This window comes from Varanus komodoensis, unplaced genomic scaffold (genome assembly GCF_004798865.1).
Source record: "Varanus komodoensis strain SLA01 unplaced genomic scaffold, ASM479886v1 scaffold3, whole genome shotgun sequence".
Taxonomy (NCBI): Eukaryota; Metazoa; Chordata; class Lepidosauria; order Squamata; family Varanidae; genus Varanus; species Varanus komodoensis.
This window is the reverse complement of record NW_025335761.1, coordinates 43,705,511-43,731,134: the sequence shown is the minus strand read 5'-3', so window position 1 is coordinate 43,731,134 and position 25,624 is coordinate 43,705,511. Positions and strand designations below refer to the sequence as shown.

General features: G+C 44.2%; 1 protein-coding gene across 3 annotated transcripts in view; it reads left to right on the top strand.

Annotated features, from left to right (window-relative positions):
- The first annotated feature begins 1,953 nt into the window (after window positions 1-1,953).
- EML5 (EMAP like 5) overlaps window positions 1,954-25,624 on the top strand; it is a 153,124-nt gene continuing 129,453 nt past the window's right edge. For all 3 annotated transcript variants that reach the window (XM_044437125.1, XM_044437126.1, XM_044437127.1), the window contains exon 1: window positions 1,954-2,150. In XM_044437125.1, the coding sequence (XP_044293060.1) occupies window positions 1,954-2,150 (197 nt within the window). The remainder of the gene's footprint in view (window positions 2,151-25,624) is intronic.

The following is a 25,624-nucleotide window of genomic DNA, read 5'->3' as shown; positions in this document are numbered from 1 at the left end:
TGAGCTCACTGGGTGATTTGGGTCAGTCACAGACTCTCAGCCCACTCTACCTCACATGGTTGTTGTTGTGAGGATAAGATTGAAAGGAGGGGGAGCATTATGTAAGCTGTCTTGCATTCCTTTGAAGGAAAAAAGGCAGGGTATAAATATAAAGAAATAAACTTGGGGACAATCTTGACTTTAACGCATATGCGCTATGTTTAAATTTGCAGACATGTAACAAGTCATTCTCACTGGTGAGGAGTATTGCCAAAGAACAAGTTTGATTATAGTTGTTCTGTGAGCTATTTTTATTTGTATTGGGTTTTGGCAGGTGCTTTGGATAAATGCGGTGGTACTGGTCATGCAGGGCAACACTTGTTATGCTTTCTAATCATTCTCTTGTGTTACATGTCAGGTGTGCAATCAGTTGGGTTGGATTTACTCCCTGGTTAGATCACATAGAATGCTTCAACTGGTTAGATTTCTGGATAATATTAACTGTGAACGATTGTGAGCCACGATCAGCACCATGGAGAGTGCAGAACGTAGCAGCACACGTTGGAAGTGATTAGTTAATGGGAGTTGCTCTGTGACACATGATGAAAAGAAATGATGGTATAACATAATACATTCAATCCACGACTGATTTGCACAACACTCTGTACATACTAGTGCTTCCAATTATTAATTAATGAATATATTTCTAGGCTGCCTTTTTCCCTGCAGCAAACTCAAGGCGGTTCACATAATCTCCCGCCTCTCGTTTTTATCCTTACAACAACCTTGTGAGTTAGATTAGATTGCGAGTAATTCACGTCTGTGCCTAATAGCCGAAGATTTCAGGCCTGTTTGCGTATATGTTTTTAAAAATCCAGGCTTTGAAATGGCTGTACTCTAGTGCTGAGTTTTAACATGCGCTTGGCCTCAGCAGGACCAGTGAAATGTAGCTTTAGGTATGTGTTCATCTAATCCGACTCTGAAATGGAATAGGGAAGAAGTTTTTCTCAACCGAATGACACCGCAGGAGAAGCAAATACACTGTTCATAAGAAACCAAGGAAAGGAATAGTATTGGATAAGGATTAGGATGGCCGTCGCGTCCCTCATTTGAGAAGTATTTTGTGGAGTATGTTATAGTTAGGTCTGAGCTATACTTTCGGAATTTTTGATCCCAAAGCGCACTTTCCCTTTTCCTTCAGGAAAGCCATTTGAGTCCTTGATGCTCTTCCCTTCCCTTCCCTTCCCTTCCCTTCCCTCAGCCCGCCTCCCACATTTTCGCGCCTTTTGTTCTCAAGTGGCGCGAGGAGGCTGCGTGGACAAACAGTCTTGACACCGAAGTCCTCTTCAAGGGCGGCGGGGGTGTGAACGGGAAGGGGGCACCCCCAACTGGCACCTCGAGGAGACAACGACGAGGAAGGAGACGCTACGAGCCGGCCAGAAAACGAAGGCAGGCAGACTGCGCAGCCGCAGAGAAAGAAAAAGTGGGGAGAAGGAGGGGGATTGACGTCGCGGGTGGAGCGCCAGGCGGGTTCCCGGCCGACAACGGCAGGAGTAGAAGTGCGGAGCTGCCGAGGCGAGGCAGAGCAGGGATTTCGGCGGGCTTGGACTGGAGTTGCTCCCAAGCCGCCGCCGCCGCCGCCGGGCCCAGCGGGTGGATGGTGAACGAGAAGCCGGGGCCGTGTCGCCGCGGAGCCATGTCTAGTAGTAACCGCAGCAGCAGCGGCGGCAGCAGCGCTGTCAAGACAAGGCGAGCCCAGTGCGGTCCGCGACGCCTCCTGTGAGGAGGACCGAACTGGCGGCGGCGGCGGCGGCTGCTGCGCTGTCTGTCTGAGACGACTCGATGTCGGTGGGTCTGGATTAAACGGGGGCAAACACCGATCCCGGGGCGGTGGGGCAGACGCCCCCTACCCCTCCTCCCTTTGAGGCTCCAGCGGGAAGGACCCGGTCTCCAGGCGGGAAGCAAAGGCGGGCCATGGCCGACCGGAGTCCCCCGAACTGCCACCTGAGGCTGGAGTGGGTTTATGGCTACCGGGGTCACCAGTGTCGCAACAACCTTTACTACACGGCCGCCAAGGAGATCGTTTATTTCGTGGCGGGGGTCGGGGTCGTCTACAGCCCCCGGGAGCACCGGCAGAAATTCTATCTGGGGCACCAGGACGACATCATCAGGTAAGGACGCCCGGGATGCCCCTTCTTTCCTCTCAACTTCCTCGCCGCCGCCTCCCTTCCCGTTTCCACCCCTCGCCCCCTTTAAACGCCGCCTCTGCGGGAATCCTTGTCAGGGCAGCGCGCTCCGTCTTCTCCACAGACAACTGCTGCCTTTCCATCCGGACATGTGAAAACAGCGACAGCAGGCAGCTGCCCTCCTTAGGGCTGTTACGAGGTGGATAGTAATAATGGGCTGGGCAATATGATCTCTTTCCCGCCATCCGTATTCCCGGGGTCTGTGCTGATTATTTATTTATTATTTCACGGACTGGCACTTGTTTTCCATTCACTGCAGTTCCACTTTTTGCCTTGCTCTGGCAGAATACCCAGGAAGCAATTTTCATTCTAATTGCCAAGGACAGTTGATAATAGGCATTAGGTCATTCCTTCTCCTTTTGGTGATAAAATAAAAGTTTGGTCCTATATGCAACTAATGATGCCTAAGGATATTTTAATATATAAATAATAATATATTTTAAATTTACTAAAATAGACTGCATCAACTGAATCATATTCCACCACCTTCATCTGGAAAACACATCTGTTATCAGTGACCTGTAATGTTGCAATTGCTGAGATCAACTGAGGGCGCCCTCTTAACAATGCTATCCTCCTGCCCATTTCACACAGCCAAAGGCACAGAGAGTGGCATTCTAAGGCTTTGCTGGCTGCTCCCCTCCCCCACTTTATGAAATTGCCCCCCTTTGGGATTTTCCAAAGTGGAAGCTTAAATATATTTCTCAAGCATTGTAAACATCAGTTTGGTTTGGTAGAAAGACTGTTTACCTTCTCCCTGAAATATGAAACTGAATTTTGACATGTCCACATTTCTTCACATCCATTTTCACAAAGTGTGGTATCTGAATTCTGATCATATTTATTTAGTTCCCCCTCCCTGTCATCCAATAATAAATACTTGCTGATTAATTCTTGTTGTGCAATATGATATATTTGTCTCAGCTTCAGGTAATGAATATCATGGAATCCCACTTGTTTGCTTAGATCAGTAACACTCACAAAAATGTACTGTTGATGCATTTTTATACTTGAATAGTTACTGCTATAGGATAAGTTCCCATTTAATTACAGCTTTACACAAGTCTTCTTGTCATAGCACAGAATTGCCAAAGTCTTGCAAAGGGACATTAAAACACTGATTTTTGAATCTGTTTAAGCTTATGGGTGGTAATGGTGAATGAATTAATTAAAATTAATTTGAATTTAAATAAATTTTCAAATTAAATTTTGAAGCCTTTTGGACATTTTTTTAGATGGTGGTGATGGAATTTTCCTCTGGCTTTTGGACTTTTAAGAGCTGGTTTACATATCCAAAATCCTGAGTAGAAATAAAGCTTTCTGTTCCATTTCTGATGATCTCACATTTTTCCACAAGTTCCTATTCAAAATTTGACAGAAATTTTCCTGGAAGAACCTACACAGATTTTCTGGGAGATACTGTGGCAATCCTTATGCATCTTTCTAAACTATGCATCTTTACTTTTTAGTAAATATTTTGGCTTTGCTATTGATGAAATGGGCAGCATTTGCTTGGTTTGTTCAATACTAATATGTTTTGTAATTATGTAGCAGCTCATTAGCTCTTCCTTGATTTTGTATAGCAGTTGAAAATGCACAAAGAAATCAGCATCCAGAGATTTTTGGTTTCATTTAAAAAGAAAGGTAGCTTTCTAGTTCAATATGGCTGCAAAAATAGATTTAACAGGTTGTATGTGCAATGTCTGGTGAAATCTCAGAAACCATCAGAATGCTCAATAAAATTTCTAGTCTTCTTAGGGTGGGGTTTGAGTGCTCCTTGCCTTTTCCCAGCAGAAGCAATAACATTTTGTCAAACAACCAAGTTTTCAGTCTTACTGCAGTCAAGTAACTAAGGCACAGATAGACCTTGCAGCAGAAGTAGCAGCAAATTGTGTAGGGTTGAATCCAATCATGGAGCTGGCCAATTGGAAAAGAAAGTGCAAACCAGGGTTCCAGCATATTGGAAGAACTGTCCAGCCACATATCCAAGGCTAAGGCACAGATCATGAAGTTTGGCAAGAGGGATGCAACTGATTCCTTGAGATCAGCAGGTTCTGTAGTCATAGCTTCTTGTCAGTGGGATTTCCAAGTGTGTTTTTCTTGATACAGATTTTTGATTTTGTGTTCTTGGCACATGATTATAACAGCACCTTGCAGTTAATATATGTTGAATCTCTTATTTGTGCAGAGAAACATAGAAAACATAGTGTGCTCTGGTGGAGATTTCTGTTAAATAAGTGAAAAAGTTCAGTGGGGAAAATCCTATTATATGCCTGTCTCACTAATATTTCGACATTTTGAGAAAGCTGCTGAAAACCAGCTAGCAGCAGGCTTCTGTATTATATTGAGTAGCCCCAAAATAACACATATCTACTTTATTTTGTCTATATGATTTTGTACAAGACTCTATATTATTTTCAGCCAATAAACATTTTTACTAAAGGACTAGATTAAATGGTCATGAGATCAGTATCTTTCACTTAGCTTTTCTGATGCTGAAATGCATTGGGGGTGTTTTTCTTTCATATTTATGATAACAAGAGAACAACTCACATAATTTATCTTTACTAAGTTAAACTATAGAGCATAGTTGAAAAAAAAACTAGGCTCTAGCAGGAACATACCCTGAATCTTCTGACTGTCTGCATTTTTATTAGCTAGCAAGTGCACTTTTATTAAAGCACAGTGAAGCTGTTTTAAAATGCTAGTTTTAAAACAGACAGCTTTAATCTGAAGTACCTGTATTCACTTTTAGACACAATCTGACTTTCCTACATCTTTCTCAGCCCTTAAAAAGTATTTTGTTAATTCATTTTGTCCTTCAGTAAAGGTGAAGTTTATGCTGAAGGATTTTTTAAAATTACTTTCCTACTTTTTTGGACATCACAGGAAGCTGTCTTAGAGTCAGACAGTTTATTTCTTTAATGTGCACTCTACTTTTTTGCCAAAAATGATAGCTAACAATCAAATTCAGATTTAAAACAAAAACTTAATTAAAACATGACATAAAATCAAATTTAAATGCATTAGAGCATAGTAAAAAAGAGAAATAATGAGCACCAATTAAAAACCCCTTCAGTAGCAGACCAGTTTATATGCAAAATACCTACCTGAATAAAATTGCCTCTATCTGCCAATGGAAGAACAACAGAGAAGGAGGCAATACAGCCTTCTTCTGACCATTAATTCTTGTAGCTTAGTATAGTCTACAATAACTGGCAGCAGCTTTCCAGGATTTTAAGGGAATTTCCCAGCCCTGGAACTGAACCTGGGACCATGTGTATATAAAACATGTGCTCTACTACTGAGCTATGACTCATCCCCTTATGGCTGAAAACAGAGTTCTGTGTCAGTGTATTTCTTGAGGAAAGCTTATGAACATATGATTGAGTTCCTTCTATATTTTAATTCCAAACACATTTATTATAAACTAGGTCCTACTAATTTTCATAGTTTTTATTATATATGATGTGCTTGGTATCATGATGTCAGATTCAAAAGATGAGAGGTTCTGGAATTGCCAGAAAACAGTAATACACTTTATATTTAGCAAAATTATTAGAGCAATTAGATGATAGGAAGCAGTATTTGTCATACTTTTAACTCATGGCACATTTTAGTGCCTAGCTGTGGGTTGGATTCAGGCCTAATTTCTAAGGGTAACTTAGTAACTTACGCATGCTTAGACAGAAAAAAGGCCTGCAACTTACAGCATGTCCCAGCCAGTACAGTTGACTGACGCATGTTAGAAGTTTCAGGACCTTTTTTGTTTTCTAAAAATGCATAGACTGAACCCTAAATTTCAGTGGGTCTCTCTGCTTAGAATATGACCAGACATGGATCCATATAATATATCTACATCCATATGAGAAATATGTTATTCTCTAAAATATATGAAGATTGGAAATTGTTAAATGCAATGGACAGTACAAGGACAAACAGTGATGCTCTGGAACAAATCTGAGGTGCAATTCTGTGAATTCACTGGGGAAGAGAGCTGAGGGGAGGGCCTGTTGTAGGAATGGAAGTTTGATCACTCAGTGTTGGATGGAAGCCACTTGGCCCAGTGTAGATGTTTCACCATGTTTGTCCATTATACACTATGAAAGCAGAACATAGGAAGTTGCTCTGTACTTAGTTGAATTGGTCCGTCTGTCTCAGTATAGTCTATACTGACAGAGGATGGGGACAGAAGTTGAGGCAGCAGTAACAGGGAAAAATATGCAGTTGCTTAACATAAGAACAGAAAAATAGTCATGTTGGATCAGACCAAAGCTCTATCTAGTCCAGCATTTTGCTTGCACAATGGCCAGTCCGATGCATAAGAGAAATAGTGAAGCAGGACACAAATGTAATAGTACTCTTCCTCTTGTGTTCGCCAGCTAATCGTACTGATATGCATACTGCTTCTGTTACTGGGGGTAATTTACAACCATTATACTAGTAGCCATTGATAACCTTATCCTCTGTGAACTTGTCTAATCTCTTTTGAAAGCTGTCCAGGTTGATCATGCTCATTATGATTCATGGTAGTTAATTTCATAGTTAAATTATGTGCTGTGTTAAGAAGTAGTTCCTTGATTTTATCATATCATTTGTCTAGAGAACATTTGAGAATTGGGTAGCCTAAAAGTATAAATACATTATACATTAATTAAGGGTGTAATCTTATGCATGTTTAGACAAAAAACAGTCTTGTGAGAGATTTCTCCCTCATTAGGGATTTTATGACATTGGACTTTTGTATCTAGTTTGATTATGCATCAGCAGGTAACATTTCCTTGTAATTTCCAAGAATAAAGTATAGCCATAGAAATGGTAAATTTACATAAATTTTGGTACTAACATGAAGAGATTTTTTTTAATGGAGGACTTCCAGCATGTGTTTTCACCCTTTACTTTAAAATCTTCAATATTTTCTACATGATGCATATTTGGTATAATGAAAATACAAAGTGGTTGCAAGCAAAACATGTTTTCAAAGACTTTCTAAGATTTGTTTAGGAGCATTGCCTTTAAAGTTGTAAATTATCTCACCCAAATAATATTTCTGAGTCTGCAGTAAAAAGGAGTTAAGAGAAATCAGTGAAGAACATTGTCACTGGCCTCCTATGAGGACAGATGTTGCACCCTGTAAGAATCAGTGAGGCTGTGTCCTGGAGTTCCTGCATGTTGCTTCTTATCTTAATATGATTTGTGATGATAACTTGGTTATCTGTTTGTTTATTTATTTACTCATTGTTTATAAGATTTATATGTCTCTTGATGCTTGTGTGGAGATTTTGGAGCAGTGAACAATAAAATATAAAATACATAACAGAATAAATCAACAAGTTCAAGATCAATAAAATTCTTATCAATAAAATAATGTCTGGTTAAAACAGGAAAGTCTTCTGAAATGACAGTATTTTATTTTTTATTAAAAATGCTTTTATTTCAGGAGGTTTTGGAAATAATATGATGTTTGCACATCCTGACTCATATGGAACCACCAGTGACATGCCATCCAGTAACCTCAATAACTGAGCAGGTTGGTAAGGGAGAAGGCAGTCTCACATTTCTTGGTCCCAAGTTGTTTAAGGCTAGTGCTAAAAACATTAACTTGGCCTGATAGCAAATAGGCAGCCATTGCAGTTCCCTCACCAAAGGAACTACATGCTGAAAAGGGGCAACACCTAAAAACAGACAGGCTGTTGCATTCTGCACTAGCTACAGTTTCTAAACCAGCTTTAAGGGCAGCCCCTTATAGAATGTATTGTAGTTCAATCTTGAGTTTACTAGTAGCTGCATTACTGTAGCCAAGCTATCTATATGCAGAAGAAGCTACACTTGGTGTACTACTGCAACTCAATCCAGAACCTAACTCCCAGGCTTGGGAACTACTGAATATTTTGCCAGGATTCAGCTTTAGTTAAATTGCTGAAGTGCCTTTCAACCTAGCACTAAGTCTAGGCCAGGGTGGAGAGGAACCTTTCCAGAATGCTTCCCTTCAGAATCTGTAGACTTCCTACCATGTTTGGCCTGGTTCTGCAAACTGAACCAAACCAAAAGGAAACCTGCAAATGCTTGCAGACCTCTGGTTATACAATCAGCAGTCTTCCTCACCAGGAGTGGTTGCACGATGTGAGAGAGGGAAACTCTGAGTGCCTGCATCAGCTGCCATCCCTGGTAACCAATGTTCCTCTAGATGCAAAACAACACTGGGGACAAAATGGTACCCTTTGGAATCCCATAACTTCATTGCCAATATGCTGAGGAATACTGAGTCAAAGTTATTTTCTGCAATTGACCCTGCAGGTAAGACTGGAGTCACTTTAACAAAATCCCTCTGAAGCTCAGCTTGCAGAGTTTATTCAGGAGAATATAATGGTTGATATTATCAAAAACTGATGAAAGATTGAGCAGTGTTAATAGGATTACACTCCTTCTGCCCTTCTCTTGTAAATATCATCCAGCAGGGCAACCAATGTTGATTTGGTCGCATCACCGGATCAAAACCCATCCTCCAAGAATGCTTGCAGTTTCCACCACAACCCTCTCAGATACCTACCTTAAGAAGGGGTGGTATTTGCAACTACATAGTAGTTCTCAAGTATTTTTTCAGGTTGCACTACTGCCTCTTTATGAGCAGCAGGAACAACCCCTTCATACAGAGGTGCACTGAACACTTCCTGGGCCCATATAGTCACTCCATCTTAGCTACCTTTTATTAGCCAGGAGGGGCAAAGATCAATAGGGCATATGGTTAATCACATTGCTGCAAGTACTTCTCCACATCGTCAGGCCTCAGCCAATAAAACTGATCCCACAAAATTGCATGGACAGTGGCATCAGACACTTCAGCTGGAGCTGTTCTAACAACAGCATCAAGTTCACTGTGGAGACAAGTTATTTATTTTCAAAATGAGATACAAAAGATTACAATGGCTCTTGGAGGGGACTAAGGCTGCAGGAGAGTGATAACAGTCCCCAGACCATTTAAGAGAGTTCTGCTAAATGGCTACTCAAGGATGCCATGGAGGCAGAAGAGTAAAGCTTCTTTGCTGCATGCGCTATTGTACAATAGATGCAGTTAGTGCTGTAGAGTATTCTTGATTATCTTCTCTTTCAGTCTTATGTATGTTTCCAACGAAATGGAAATTCTATAATAATTAGTTACTATTTTTTCAAAGTTCACACCTGTTATTTGGAGCGATATATTTGCCTAATAGCTTTGGCAGCAGTGCTGCGCCAAACATTTTCTTTAAAGTAGGATACCTCCTGCTTCTCTTGTATAGTCCTGTTTTTCTATATTAAGCTTGAAGGGTCTTTCACTTTTATTTTGCTTCTCACAATATGTTAAGCCATCTTAATTCTTTGTATCATAAACTGAACCATGCAATAAGCATTTACTCTTGCTTCCATCTTATCTCATGCTGCTTTTAGGTAGGAAACCTTGCTTTTGCTGAGTTTGGCTGAGAAAATGCTCTGCTTTGTTTTTCTCAAGCTGAGCAAGCTGTAGAGGTCAGTGAGAAATTATATTACATCAGCACAAATGGAAAAAAATGTAGGGTTGGGGTGTACATTTGTTTTTTTCTTGGGATCCCCCCATCAGAGGGATGCTAAACCATCATTCTGCAGATGTTGTGGTGGAGATGTGATGGTCAGAATTTCCCAGGAGCAGCACTCTGTGACACTGAAGCAAGATGCAAATATTTTCATGGGAGGAAAGCATTGCAACCTTCATTGTTTGACCGGGCAGGTTTTTGGTAGGAATGTACAAGAGACTGGTTTTACTTCATTTTTTGCATTCCAAGATGTCCTATTTGCATCTTCAAGGGCAAGCATGAAAGTACGCACATTTGGGGGTAAGAGAGAAGCTCACGTGTTTCTGTACTTTGCATTCACATTCAAAATATGCATTTTTCAAAATGCATGTTTATATAAAAAGGCATTTTCTCTCTGGTCTATGGTGAGAAAAGTGCATTTGAGGGTGCACTTGTCCTCACTCACAGTGCACACATCCCCATTTCAAACAAACACAGACACAATTACACATGAGTAAGGATAGAAGGATGGAAGGAGCATGCTCAGTTTGTAGGCTTTTTTCTGTCTACACTTGCGTAAGACTGTGTATAAGACATATGAGATGACACGCATAGAGGATCGCATATAAAAGTTTTAAATAAATAAATAAGACTGTGCCTTTAAGTACTGATGTGATAATTCAGCTGTTAAAGTATAATGGTCAAATTTTGTTTTGTAATGGATACTAAACTGAAGAGAAAAATGTTTAGACAGCATACCAAGCCCTTAGCTGTAAAACAGAGAACTGCTTTTATACACAACAAAAGGCATCATGGTGTTTATTAACATTTATTTATTTAATCATTTTCTATTCTGCCTAACAACTGAAGCTATTAGGGTAGTTTCTAACAACAAAAATGGTACTTTAATCAACTGATTATCCATCTAGGAGCAGAGTGGGACAATTCAGGTTTGGAACATGTTTCCCTCCAAGGGTCTGGATTGGCCAATTAGCCACTTTAAAGGTGCCCTTGTCAGTAATCTAGCTGTCATGGGATTTGGAAGTCAGATAAGCATTTGAAAGTACATGCAGTTTCATGGAAGCAATTCCTTTTAATTTAGTCAGTGGAAGACACATTTAAGGACACAATCCTATGGTCCCTGGAGAAGCACCCAAGGAACAGCTTGGAACTCCCCCCTCCCCACAAATGTTTTTAAAAAGTACTCTGACCTCAGAAGAGTGAATCAGAACTGACCCCAGATCCCTCCTTCTGGCAACTGGAGAGAAATATTCCCCCTGCCTGTCGGTTCTATTGGGTGGGGAAGATAGGAGACTAGAGGGGCAAGGATATGAGTTATCCTGAGCTTCCTCCAGCCTCCTATCCTCCTTCTCTGAACCCCCCTCAGGAAAGGTGGATGAATTCAGGAAAGACAGAGGATGGGGAGGCAAAGATAAACCCCTCCATTCCTGCTTTGCCTGCTTGGCAGAGAATAAGAAACTAGGAAGCCTCCAGGTTCAGGGGCTTCCAAGTGGTGAGGGTATAATCGATAGAACTGTGCCCTTAGACAATTTCTCAAGGGTAAGAAATATTGTTGTCTGAAATATTGGAGAGTTGCTACCGCTCAGTATGATAGATTACTGGTCTGACTCAACATGACATAGCTTCTTATGTTCTAGGTATAAAGGGACAAATTCCAGAAGGGTTGCCTTTTTATACTCAAGTGGAGGCAAGAGTCTTGGGGCACATCAAAGACTGACAGATGTATTGTGGCACAAGCCCTGAAAGTTTATCCTACTAAAATCTGCTACTCTTTAATATGTCACAAGTTTCTTTTTATGTTACGTGGAAGTCTGTTTTATCAGCATCCAATAGTACCATGTGTGCAATGCTTTACTTTCTCCCATGTAAATTAGTGGCTGCCATATAGACAAAAGTGAAACACTGAAGTTGGAGACACCATCAGCTTCAGGGCTACCCAAGCTTTTTTACAATTTGTATTTGCAAAGAGTACCAACAACATAACAATAGAGATCCTTTTGAATGTAGGTTAGAATAGTTGTGTGGTTTTTTTTTTTAAATAAAGGATTCAGGCATTTGGCATTTAATGTAGAAACATAGAAACAGAGCGAGTCAGATGGGGCCTCCCGGGCCATCTAGTCTGACTCCTGGCTCCGCTCATGACATGCCCACCATGTGCATGTCTAGCCTATCCTTGAACACCCTCACCGATGGGACCTCAGCCACCTCCTGTGGAAGTCCATTCCATATCCTCGGGGTCCTAACTGTCAGGAAGTACTTCCTGGCATCCAAATTGAACCTTGGTTCCCTGAGTTTTGCACTGTTGGAGCACATCCTGCCCTCCTCTACAGGGGAGAACAGGTCTCTACCCACCTCCATGTGATGGTCCCTCACATACCTGTATGTCGCCAACATATTCCCTCTGAGTCTCCTTCAGGCTGAAAAGACCCAGTTAATTCAGTATTGCCTCATATGGCTTTCCCTGCCATGTGATGTTAAATTTAACATCTTGAAATCAGTGTGGAAGGTATAGAAAGCCAATAGAGAATTGACCCAGCTGATCTATCTCTATCAAAAAGGACTGATATATTTTACATTGGCTACACTTTTCACATAGTCCTAAAGACCAATATATGTAAAGAATATTCTTGTCAAGCAGGCAGATGTTAATGACAATTACTCAATTTATGTTTTCCCTCATTGGAAAATGCAGTCTTGAACTGACATACACAAATACAGAAAACAATAAGAATATAACAACCAGCATCAGTATAAACCATGTTGCTGTTAAATGCTGACAGGTCACCTCTGACTTATGGAGACCCTATGAATGAAAGTGTCCTGGCGATGACAGCTTTGCAGCTCTTCAAAGTTCAAGGCTGTGGTTTTCTTTATGGATTTAATCCATCTTATATTTGGTCTTCTCTTTTATCTTCTGCCTTTGACTTTTCTTAAATGATTATCTTCTCCAGGAAGTCTTGCCTTCCCATGTTGTGTCTAAAGTATGGCAGCCTCAGTTTTGCCATTTTTGCTTCTAAGGAAGGCTCTGGACTGATTTGATCTAGGACTCACTTGTTCATTTTCCTGTCAGTCCAGGGTATTCACAAAGTTCCCCACCATGTTTTGAATGCATCAATTTTTCTGTAAGCTTTCTTCACTGTCCAGCTTTCACACTCATACATTGTGACTGAGAATACATTGGTTTGAGTATAAACCATAGCTAGCCCAATAATACAAAATAATACAAATGAAAATAAACACCATGGAAATATAAATTGAAAATAATTCAATATGAAAAGGATTCATCTGCTGCAATACACAAACATTTATCACCACAGTTCCCAGCCTAGCATGAACACAAAAGCAGACGACAACCATTGGGTCATAATTCATGCCCAAATGTCAGGGAAAATAAATACACTTTTTGCCTGGTGCATAAATAATGCCAATGTCAGTGCCCAGCAAGCTTTCTTAGGGAGGTTGTCCCTACCACAATAAAGGCCCATTTCCTGAGTTTCTTTTGGAAGGAGTACATAAAGAAAAGTTTCTGACCTCAGAGATTAGACAGGCCCATATGGGTCCTGAGCTATGTTGGGGTTTATTGGTTAAAACCAGCACTTTGAATTTTGTGCAGAAACAAATGGACAACCAGTGCAGGTAAGCTAGGACTGAACATACATACTCACATTATATAGCCCCAACTAATCAATAACTTGGTTGCTAAAGTCTGAACTACTTGCAGTTTTTGAATTCTCTTCAAAGGCAGTCCAGTGTGTAATGGTAGAATGTAGACCTCTGATGCCATAATATCCCTACAATCAGGTCACAGTTCAGTTATCTGTTTCAGCTGGTAGGCGACAGTTCTGTTGAGGCAGTGATGGATCTAGGAGTACACTTTGGTTGCATAATCAGCTCCTTCAAAGTGAGTATGACCTCACCCAACCCTGGATGCACTTCCCTCATCTATACAGAGGGACCATCCATCAGCAGATCCTCAGTCTTGTCCTAGATTGAACTTTATGTTATTGCCTCTTGTCCATTGCCAAGACCAGACTCAAATTCAGTACATCTGCCATGACACCTGCCTGAAATGAAAAGGAGAAGCAAAACTATGTGTCATCAACATACTGATAACAGCATACCCAAAGCTTTGGATGATGTCACAACAGTTATATGTAGATGTTAAAAATCATATGAAATAGAATCAGCCTATATAGAACCCTATAATGAAGGCTCCCTGAGACCACACAAAAGCCCCAAGCATCACTTTCTGGAGAGTGCAGTAAGCAGGAGCAGAACCAGTGAAAAACAGTGCCAGCAATTCCCAGTGAACAGTCATCTGAGAAGGATACCAGATCACTGATTGAATGCTATTCAAGGACATGCACCCCACGTGTTATTCTCCGAAAATAAGTGATCATGAAGTGGATACAAAAAAATAGGATAATCCAGGAGTGCTGGATCTGGTCAGTGAGTATCTGCATACTATAAAAATCTTGCTAACTTCCTCTAAAGAAATATGGGGGTGTGGGGGGGGTTGGCCACATTTTATCTCCAAAAAAAAGCACAGAGTAGGGAAAATTTAGAGGACAATGTGTGCTAAACAACTGTGACATTGTGGACCCAAGTATCTTGTTCTTCGTGATCTCCGTGCAAACACACCAGTGGGCTTGACGCGCAGCGCAAGAAACTTCCAAAGCTCAGCGCCAAGGAGTGGGTGGGAGCTGGGCCCACCTCCCATGTGGGTGGTATATAGGCGATGGCTCCTGTCCAGTCCCTCAGTTCCTCTTTGCCTTGGATTGAATCCTTCCAGCTCGCTCTACTTACCAGTTCTCCATTTTGTCTTCTTCTTTCCTCTGTCTCTCAAAAAAACAACAAAAAAAACCCCTTCTCTCAAGCCTTTCATCTCTGCTGTGGAGAAAAGCCTGTCACCTCTCTCCTTCTCTCTTGCTCTCGCTCTCACTCCAGCTCTTTCCTCTCTCCTTTCCCTTGACCACATGCACTTCATTTCAGACCACATGGCCAATTCAGCTCCACGCCGCTGCACCTCCTGCGCAGCAAGAATGTCTGCAAATGACGGGTATTCAAAGTACCTCCTCTGCTTAGGTGAGGGGCACATTGTGGAGACCTGCCCCCACTGTCAGGCCTTTATTTATTTATTTAGAACACTTCTATGCCGCCCCATTCGCAAAAAGCCTCGGAAAGCAGATGCACAGGCAGAGAGCCATACATCTCAGGCAGGCCTTGTGGCAGCGAGCCCTTACGACCTTCACCCCAGGAGTGGATAACCCCGCCCTCTGGTGAAGGCCCCTCCAAGCACCTCAGGGAAAGGAGGAGGACAGTGTTACCGCGGGAGCGCCCCTCCAACACCATGGCGCTGGTGAAGAGGCGCAAACTCCATGCCACGAGGGAGCCTGCCCCCCCCCCAGCATCGAAAACAAACCAGGATCACCCAGAATCCCCGGACCCCAGGGTGCCCCAGTTGTGACTCCTGCCATCCCGGTACTGGAGTCCCTGGGCACCAACATCCCAGCAATGCTGCCCGTGCCCCAGGCCACATAGGCATGCAGCCCGGCCACCACAGCAGTGATGGAGGCAGCTGCCTGCACATCTCCCCCCTCAGGGGACCACTGATCCTCAGTGGTGCCTGCGGGTGACGCGGCCCAGCACTGGAGCCGGCGGGCGTGCTCCCCCCCCTTCCCAGAGCTGAGCGGGTTCTTTGCCATGCTCTGAGGTCTCCCTGCTCTCCAGCTCACTGCTCTCCACACCGCCTACAGGGAGACCGTGCCCAGCTGAGTTCAACTCTTCATCCTTGGAGGCCTGCGCTCCCTGAGTCCAGCCCAGGCTCCCAGCCTCCAGGAGAAGGCCTAGGGACATGCACTGCACACAGAGCCTTTCCTCCTCCTCCACTGACAACTCTGCTCCTAGGGAGCGCTGCCGCCACCACCACTCTTCTGCTTCACTGCCCATGCCCAGGGCACATGTGTGAGGCCACAGCAACCAGCGGGAGTGCCCCAGTACTACATGGCGCTCCGAGCACCCTGGCAGGAAGTGGGGTACATGTGGCTGGGATTACAGCACCGCAGCCTCCCACCACTGCCAGATCTCACCCAGCGGTGAATCAAGCTGCGCCTCTAGGCCCAAAGACAAGCCACACAGGCCCAACATGCGCCGCTGGCACAGCGAGGACTCCTCAAGCGATGCAACCTGCAACAGGCCTTCCTGCCAGCGCCACTGCTCCCGCAGCCCTGCTTCTTGCCACGAATGCCTGCATGCTACCCACTGGGACAGGAGCACCTGCCACTGGTGTTCCAGATTCCAGGACTCAGGTCAGAGCTGCTTCCCGGCTGCAGGATGCTCCCCCTCGCCTGTGGCCTCAACCCACTCCTCAGATGGCCAGGCCCTGAACCAGGACTTCTCCTTCTCACTTGCAAAGGGGGGGTGGCTTCTCCGACCTGGTACTCTGGATGGCAGAGGACCTCGGGTTCCAAACCTCCCAGCCTCCAGAGCCAGGCTGCCCCATGCTATGATGCACTGGCGTCAGGGAACACTACCACTGTGTCCATCCCAGCCATGCCTGCATTGCTCTGCACAGCGCAGCAGTGTTGGAAAGCCCTGGCTGACCCACTGGTTACCTCTCGCAGAGCGGAATCTGCCTGTAAGGTCACCATCAAAGCCTTTCCCCTCCTCCTCCAACACCCTAGGCCTAACTCCATCATAGTGAAGTCCATGCAGGGCACTTCCCGAAGGATGCCATGGCAAAAAAAGATTTACACTGCGGTTTGCCCTTGGCTTTAGGGTCTCCAACTACAAGGCCACCATGGCTAGATACCAACTCTTCCTATGGGAGAAGATGGGTGCCATAGTTGATCAGATCCCTGACTACCTACGGGATGCTGTCCGCCTCATCCACACTGAGGCAGAGGACCTCTCCAGGTTCCAATTAGAAGTAACTTGACACCATGTTGACTGCGTGAGCAAGGCCTTGATGCACTCACCACCATGCCTGGCTGCACTCTGCCTCCCTGCCCCCAGAGACCCGAGCCCACATTGAGGACCTGCCCTTCGACGGTGAAGACTTCTTCAATGCCTGCACCGATGGGAATATGGACTCCCTCCATAAGGCTTGCACTACCACCAAGTGCATGGGTTTTGGCCAGACTTCAGCACAGAGGAGATGGCAGCTGCCGCACTTTCCCTGACTACCCCATGCGACCCAGAGCACTGCCTTCCCCTAAGACTACCAACCCTGCCAGAGGCCCCCACAGAAGTGCCAGGACAACACGCACAGGCAATGACGCTCTGGGCCAGGCAGCCCCGCCACCGCCCACTGCTTTACTGACCATCTGGCACAATTCCTCCCAGCATGAGAGGCCGTCACCCTGGACTCCTGGGTCCTCTCCATAATCAGATCAGGATACAGGATCAAGTTTGATGCCCTCTTGCCACTCAGTTGCATTAAGACCACAACCCCATCTTCCGCCCTCAGGGCGGAGGTACAAGCCATGCTGGATAAGGGGGTGATAGGACGCGTCCCACTGTCGGTCCTCAGGGGATTCTACTCTAGGTACTTCACAGTGCCTAAACAGGGCAGGACTCCGAGGCCCATCTTAGGCTTGAGGGGGGTGAACAAGTTCCTCACCCCCAAGAAGTTCAGAATAGTCACTCTCTAGGACATCCTTCCTCTCGTTAACCAAGGAGACTGGTTCACCTCCATAGAAATCAAGGACGCATACTTTCATATCGCTATCCACCCTGAGCACAGGCATTTCCTGAGCTTCCAAAACGAACAGCAGGCTTTCCAGTTCTGAGTCCTGCCCTTTGGGTTGGCCACAGCCCCATGTGTATTCACCAAATGCATGGCAGTTGTATGTGCCCACCTTAGACTTCAGGGGATCCAGGTCTTCCCATACCTGGACAACTGGCTCCTGGAAGGACTTACTGCGTGGCCTGTCTATCACATGCTGCCTCCTTTGGGACCTGGGGCTCCTCATAAACCATGACAAATCTGTTCTTTCCCCCACACAGTCCATACTCTTCATAGGAGCACACCTGGATGCCACCCTTGCCAAAGCCTTCCTGCCACAGCTGAAGGCAGAAACCCTTGCCACTCTGGCTGTGGCTATCAGGGCTGTACCTCTCTCCACTGCCCACACCATCCAGAAGCTGCTGGGCCTTGTGGCCTTTGGTAGGGCGGTCCTCTCCTCAATCCTGCCGTGACGATAGCCCCTCCTCCAGGAAGGGCAGCTTGCTAGTCACCCATTGGTGTGTTTGCATGGAGACCACCAAGAAGAAAGGCAGGTTGCTTACCTGTAACTGTTGTTCTTTGAGTGGTCATCCGTGCATTCACACAACCTGCCCTCTGCCTGCTTGCTCTTGTCAGCTTCTACCCCATATGGGCCGGGGCATTATCCACTCGGACCACTTCCTTCACAGGACACCTCGGGTGGGAGGCACTGCCTATATACTGCCCGCATGGGAGGTGGGCCCAGCTCCCACCCACTCCATGGTGCCAAGCTTTGGAAGTTTCCTTCCAGCCGAGGCCTTGTGCTGTGCTTCAAGCCCATTGGTGTGAATGCACGGATGACCACTCAAAGAACAACAGTTACAGGTAAGCAACCTCCCTTTTTCTGTGTGGCAAACTGAAATGCAACATGTGATGGGGAAAGATACAGTCTACAAATCAGAAAATTTTCATTGAACTATCAGCAAGTCCTGAAGAGAAAAAAGAAAATGGCTAAGTGAAATACTGGGCTCATAGTAAATAACAGTAGGGGTTCAGTGAACCCCAGTAGCCTAATATGGGTTCCTCCAAAGGACATTACAGATGATAAGTCACTGTGGTACAATAAAATTTATTCCTGGGATTAACAGCCCCCTGTAGAGTTGACAAAGGTCTCAGAAATGTATCTCAGGTAGAGGAGAGGCCATTGAGGACAGGTACTGAGGAAGCATTATTCTAAATCAGCCATAGCATGTTGGTTTACAGTGGATCCATGCAAAAATCCCTACAAAATTACTGTACTGGAAATAAAAGTCTCCAAGCTTAAAATAATAGTGAGTTAATACAAAGTAGCAGGGATGTTGGTGTATAGCGTGTTTGTTTCATTAGTTCACCTTGGCAATTTCCCATTCTAGACTGTCCTCCTTTTCCCACTTACTAATATTATGTGCTCTAGCAGTCCGAGCAGAATCCCTGGAGATGCAGTAATGTATAAAAAGGCAAGCAAGATTCTCTGTCAGTTTAGAAACAGTTAAAAGATTATTTTAAAATCATGTTCTGTTTTGTATGGAAACTGTATTGAAAGAATGTATCTGGATACTTTCCTTTATAACAGCAACAGTGTGCATACGTATGAATGGATTAATTTTACAGTGTAGCTATCTGACAACTAAATAAATGTCTTCCTGACTTTTAGAACTGTGTTAATCCTTGTTTGGTTTATAATCTCTCAGCAAGAGCAAGCAAGGTGAATGATGCTTTATCTTAGATCAACATGAGGTATCAGACAGTATCTGGATAATTTATGAAGATTTACTAAGATTAGTCTGTCCACTTTTGAAGCTTGATTTCTTTTTAGGATTCAGAATCCTAAAAAGAAGTCTTAGGAGGGTTTAAAAACTAACACACCATAAACATTTTAACTCAAAACAACATTTTTATGCAAGACTATAACTGTATTATTTGATAATTTGTTTAAAGTTAAAACTATCCAAAACAAGTAAACAAAATACAAAATTACCAACTTACTTTCCAAACTACTACTGCAGTTGGTGAAGGTGGGGTTGCACAGGGAATGAGAGAGAGAGCAAGCAAGAGAGAGAGAGCACATTGGGTAGCCTCCCCACCCACCCAAACTCTGGGAATTACATAACATGATCACAGAATATTATTCCCAATCTTCATTTTCAAGACATACAGCAAGCATTCATGGTAGTTGGAATGCTAGCATAACACTTCAAAACTTAAAAAACAAAAAAACAAAACTGGAAAACCTCTCAACCATCTTATCTAAGTTCAGGAGATGATGGTGACTCCTATATTGATGGGAAACCTTATTTATTACAGCTTTTATTCTGTGTTTTATAAGAACAATCCACGATGCTGAATCCACCTCAGGGATAGAATAAAATGTGAAACAGAATATGTGAAAACTGCAATGGCTAAGGAGTCACACTGATATATGCCTCCCTTGTCTTTCTATCCAATGTACCTGGATGTTCAATTATCCCCCAATCTTTGGAAAGAGTTTTCAATTCCTCTTCAACCAATGTTGCAAAAAGTAAGGAACAAAAAGAAAATCTGAGCTGAATAATTCTCCAAAGCTAAGCCTAAAGCTCCCACCTGAAATCACTCCAGTATCTAATCAGTCCCTAGCTTGGACAATCAGAGTCAATAGTACCAGACTTGTCTGGTAATCACACACTTAAACACTTTGACCAAGGATATATGTGATAATCTGATAGTAGTTATGATCTGGCAAGGTATCCTTTAGGATTGACTTCATAACTACCTTGTTTAAAGCAGTTGAAAATGAGAGTTTTTGCTACTCAGCAAGTATATATTAACCTGATCCATCTCAGTGACCACAAGAAAACAACAGACCAGACTAGAAAGCAGGCTCAGTTCTGCCTGAGCTGGCTTCATACTGAAGTTAGGTCTGAACCCTGGGCGAGAGTTCAAGAGTGAAAATTTCAGGATCATAGGCTGCATTCCTGAAGCTGAGAACAAGTGAGGGAAAGCCTCAGCAGTGGCTTGTTGCACTTAGACTTTGGCCTGGAGGATGCAGACTGAAAAAAAACCTGTGCTTCTCAAGTGGTGTAACAATCCATTTAAAGAGCTGTTGCCCTTTTGGTTACCTTGTAAGTAGAGGAGCTTTGGGCTGCAGGGCTTTGGCTAGGTGCCTTTGCAGGACATTCATCGTTTTCAGAGGAGTAATTCCTCTGAATTTGTAAGCTGTTCATCTATGTCAGTAACAAAAGCACACCCTCAGCTTTTGCTTCACTTAGTGTGAAATCTAGTGCCAGCAGAGCCACATGTGACAGTTGTGGGTCATACCATTCATCAGCCCCTGGATTCAGCTCAATAGGAGTTGCAGTTATACCAGCTAGAAATTTTCCCAGGTTACTGTCAGATTATATTAAACTGCAGCTTTGTTTGAGTAACTGAGTATTCTGAGTAACAAGCTGTAACTTAATTTCAGTTGTATTCACATTACGTATTCCAGCACTTGTGTTTTCATCTGTTTCCTCCCCCCCCCCCCCCCCGGCAAATCAGGGGACAGAACCGGGGCTTCTAGGTGGAAGAAGATGTTAAGTACTCTATCAGCAGGCACTCCACCAATACCAAGAATGATTTCAAACAGCTGGATCCTAAAACTACCAGTCAGAAAACAGCTTTTGCTCCTTTATTCTCCTCTAGAATAATAAAAAAGATGGAGGAAGTGGTGATAAAATACAATGATACGAATGTGTCAACTGCATCTGGAACAACTATACAATTCTGTGAATGATACAGGCAATTGTACAATAAAAGCTTTACTGACAGTCTTCTTCCCCAGTGGTGTTCAACTATTTATCAGATTCATAAAACTACACGTTACCTAAGCAAACATGGTTAGCCAAACTCATGTTGCTGAGACACACACAAACATGGGGGTGAATGAGTTTTACATAGGGGAAGATTTGTGATTGTGTGGGCTAGCATTGGCTTCAGTGGATATTTGACAAAGATATGAGCCTAATAAGTCTGCTCCTCCCTGCTGTTCAGAAGTGATCAAGAACAGGAAATGGGGCTAGTTGGGCCAAATGGAAGAGGGCTGTGAATGGGCTGTGAGGAGGAGGAGGAGGAGGACACACTGAGACCATCCTTTTCTAGGATCCTCAAAATTTGAAACCATCACTGACAGGGGGAAGAGATGCTTAAGAAAAGGCTTCTTACATGGGCACTGCTTTACATTTAAGGTTCACTGAACATTTGAGTGGTCACAAAGGAATTTCCTCCAAGGACAGTTTGGCTAGTGACCCTGAATATATCTTGTCTTCCTTTACAGCACTGTACAATAGTTAATTTGCTTGCCTCATCTCTTCTTATGTGTTCTTCAGACAGTCTGTTGTACCTTGCTTGTGACTGCTTGTGATTTATCATGCATTTAATTTATAAAGGGTTAGGCTCTAGAGCATCTTGCCTTAGAAGGAATGTACAAGAGGACATTTCTTCCAGTTCTGTACCTCTAATGATTCTAATTGCTTAACCTATTGGCTTTGTAAGTACTGTCAAATATTTTACAGAAATATAAGAAAACTTATGTGCATACTTTAAACCAACAGATAAAATATATTTTGTATGCAAGTATAAGTCAGCCAATTGAAAACATCTTACAAGTGAGAATGTCTTTGCAGATTTCTTTTTGCCTAGCTAGAACATACACAGTTCTTTTCAAATAATTAAACTTGCCAGCCTCCAAACAGGCCATCTGCCTATTCTTGGAACTAGGTCATATATTCAAGTTCTTCTTTGTGGTCTCTGTGCATCACACACATGGGCTCTGCGCCTGCATGGAGCCCGTTATGGGGAAGATTCAATAGCTAAGAGCATTTTGGTGGGAACCCTTCCCCCACCTCAGTGTCCATATAAAAGGGAGGGGCTCTTGCCATTTCCCTCAGTTCTTCTTTGACTGCCTTCAGTGCCTCAGGAAGTTCTCTTGCTGTTTTTTTCTCCTCAGTGCATTTCTTCTAATTTTTCTGCTTTCCTTCTGATATGTTAAACCTTTTGTCCCCACCTTTTTTTGGACCCTTTGCAAATCTTCCTTCCTACCATTTTTACCTTTCTTCAAATAAACAGCAACAACCTCAAAAAGATCCTTTTCACTTTTCCTTACCTATCTCTATCTTCTCTGAGTTTATTCTCTCCTTCCTCTTTTACTTGCCTTTCTGTCTTTCCCAATGTTATCAAAGGCACCTTTCCATAAATGTGTCCATTGTGACACTCAGCTGCCTTCTGATGATGGACATTCTTTGTGTCTTTTGTATCTGGGTGAAGTGCATTTTGTGGACCAATTCCCACATTGCCAGGTGCACAAAGGGCCCATCTCCTCCACATGGAATCGTGGAATAAGGCCCTCTGCACAGTCAACACCTTGGGCTTGCCTGACACCTCTTACCTGTCTGCAGCAGCCTCTCTCCAGTCTGAGAGGTCAGTGCTGTCTGTCACAGCCTCTTCCCTCTCAGCAATTCTCTGTGTGGCTCCTTCGTCATTCTGGGAAAGGCAACAAAGATTAAAAATAAAATAAAACATATTTATGGATGAGAGGGCCAACCTGGCATGTATCACAGAGACCTGGGTGGGAGAAGCGGGGGGGGGGTGGCCCCACCTAGAGAGAAGTGGAGAGGGTGTGGCCCTAATTTACAGAGATCTCCTTTATGGGGCTTCCTGTCCCTTGGAGGCCGGGTCTCAAGTGTTTGTACCTGGTGTTGGGTGATCAAGACAGAATGGAGATTCTATTGGGATACCATGCACCCTTCTACCCAACAGACTCCCTGCCTGAACTGATGGAGATCGTCTCAGACCTGGTGTTGAGGACCCCCGGGAAGTTGGTCCTGGAGGACTTCAACCTCCATGTCGAGGCTGTTCTGACTGAGGCAGCTCAGGACTTCAAGGCCATCATGACAACCATGGGGCTGTCTCAACACGTCACTGACCCAACACATGAAAGAAGTCACACTCTGGACCTGGTATTGTTGATGGGGCAGGAAGATGGTGATCTGAAAGTGAGGGATTTGATGTTAACTTCTTTGTCATGGTCAGATCACCTCCTCGTGAGCTTTAAACTTGGGATCAGCTTTCCCCTTTGTAAATGTGCATACCCTATTAAAATGGTCCACTCCTGGAGTCTTATGGCTCCTGATGGATTCCTGAGTACTCTGGGGGAATTTCCAGTTGATAGGACTGGTGTTCATGTCGATGTCCTGGTTGATTTGTGGAATGGGGAAATGACCTGGGTGATTGACATGATTGCTTCCAAGCAACCTTTCCCACCATGCAGAGGCCATGCGGCACCCTGGTACACGCCTGAGTTGCGGGTGATGAAGCAGGCTGGGAGATGACTAGAGCGTAGGTGCAGGAAATCCCATGCCAAATCTGACTAAACACTTCTTAGAACTCACTATTGAGCCTATGCTGTGGCGGTAAGGGCAGCGAAGAAGGAATACTACTCTGCTTCCATTGCATCCTCTCATGCCATCTAGCTAAGCTTTTCTGGGTGGCGCAGGGCCTGCTACACTCTGGGCCAAAAAATGACCATATCACACCATTAGGGGCTTGCTGTGACAACTTTGCCCAGCACTTCAAGGATAAAATTGCTCAGTTTCATCACAAGCTGGACTTCAGAGTTGATGTGGTCCCAGAACAGGAAGTGTCCAGAGCACCATCTGGTCCATCTTTATTGAATGAGTTTCAATTGCTGTGGCCTGAGAATGTGGACAAGGTGCTTGGACTAGTCCAACCCACTTCCTGTTTAATTGACCCTTGCCCTTCATGGCTACTCATCCAAAGCCAAGGAGAGGATGTGTACCTGGGTCCAGGAGGTTGTTATTGTTTCTCTGAGGGAGGGTTGGGTCCCTGCCCCCTTGAAGGAGGTGGTGATCAGGCCCATCAGATCCCTGAAGAGGGTGAATCTGGAGCCAGAGATGGCCACCAGAGAGACCAGTGGCTGAGATCCAGTTCTTGGTTAAGGTGCTTGAGCGGGTGGTGGCCAGGCAACTCAAGGCCCTTTTGGAGAAAACTGTCTATCTGGACCTATTCCAGTCTGGTTTCAGGCCTGGCTATGGGACTGGAACTGCCTTGGTCGCCCTGTACAATGACCTGTGCAGGGTGAGGGACAGGGGGAGTGCATCCCTTTTGGTTCTCCTGGACCTCTCAGCAGCTTTTGATACCATAGACCATGGTATCCTTCTGGATAGGCTAGCTGAGTTGGGGGTTCAATGCACTGCTTTGTGGTGATTCCACTCCTACATAGCTGGCTGATTCCAGAAGGTGGTGCTGGGGAATTGTGGCTCTGCGCCTTGGCACCTTTGGCATGGAGTTCCACAGGGTCCCATTTTATCCCCTATGCTCTTCAACATCTACATGAAACCACTGGGAGAGGTCATCCAGTGGTTTGGGCTGTGGAGACATCAGTACAATGATGACACCCAGCTCTACCTCTCATTTATATCGAATCCAGGTGAGGCAGTGGCTGTCCTTAACCGGTGTCTGGCCAGGGTGATGAGCTGGATGAGGGCCAACAAATTAAGACTTAATCCAGACAAGACAGAGGACCTGTTGGTGGGCAGTTTAGCCTTCTGGACAAGTGATTTTAACCCTGTTCTGAATGGGGTTGCACTCCCCCTAAAGGACAGGGTGTGTAGTTTGGAAGTCGTCCTTGACTCAGGGCTGTCCCTGGAGTCCCAGGTGGCAGCTGTGGTGAGAAGCACTTTCCTCAAGCTTCAGCTGATCTATCAACTGCGCCTTTACCTGGATGAGCAGTGCCTAGCAGCAGTGACCCATGCTTCCCAATTGGACTATTGTAATGCGCTCTACATGGGGCTGCCCTTGAAGACATTTCAAATACTTCAGTTGGTTCAGAATGGAGCTGCCAGGATGTTAACAGGGATATAATGTATGCACATATAACACTGGTCCTTTACCATCTACACTGGCTACCAATTGAAGTCTGGGCCCAATTTAAGGTGCTGGTGATGACCTATAAAGCCCTAAGCGGCTTAGGACCTGGATATCTGAAGGAGCATCTCCTTCCCTGTGCACCTACCCGCCCCTTAAGATCTGGGGAGGGGGTCCTTCTTTGCAACCCTTCCTTGAAGGAGATTTGGAGG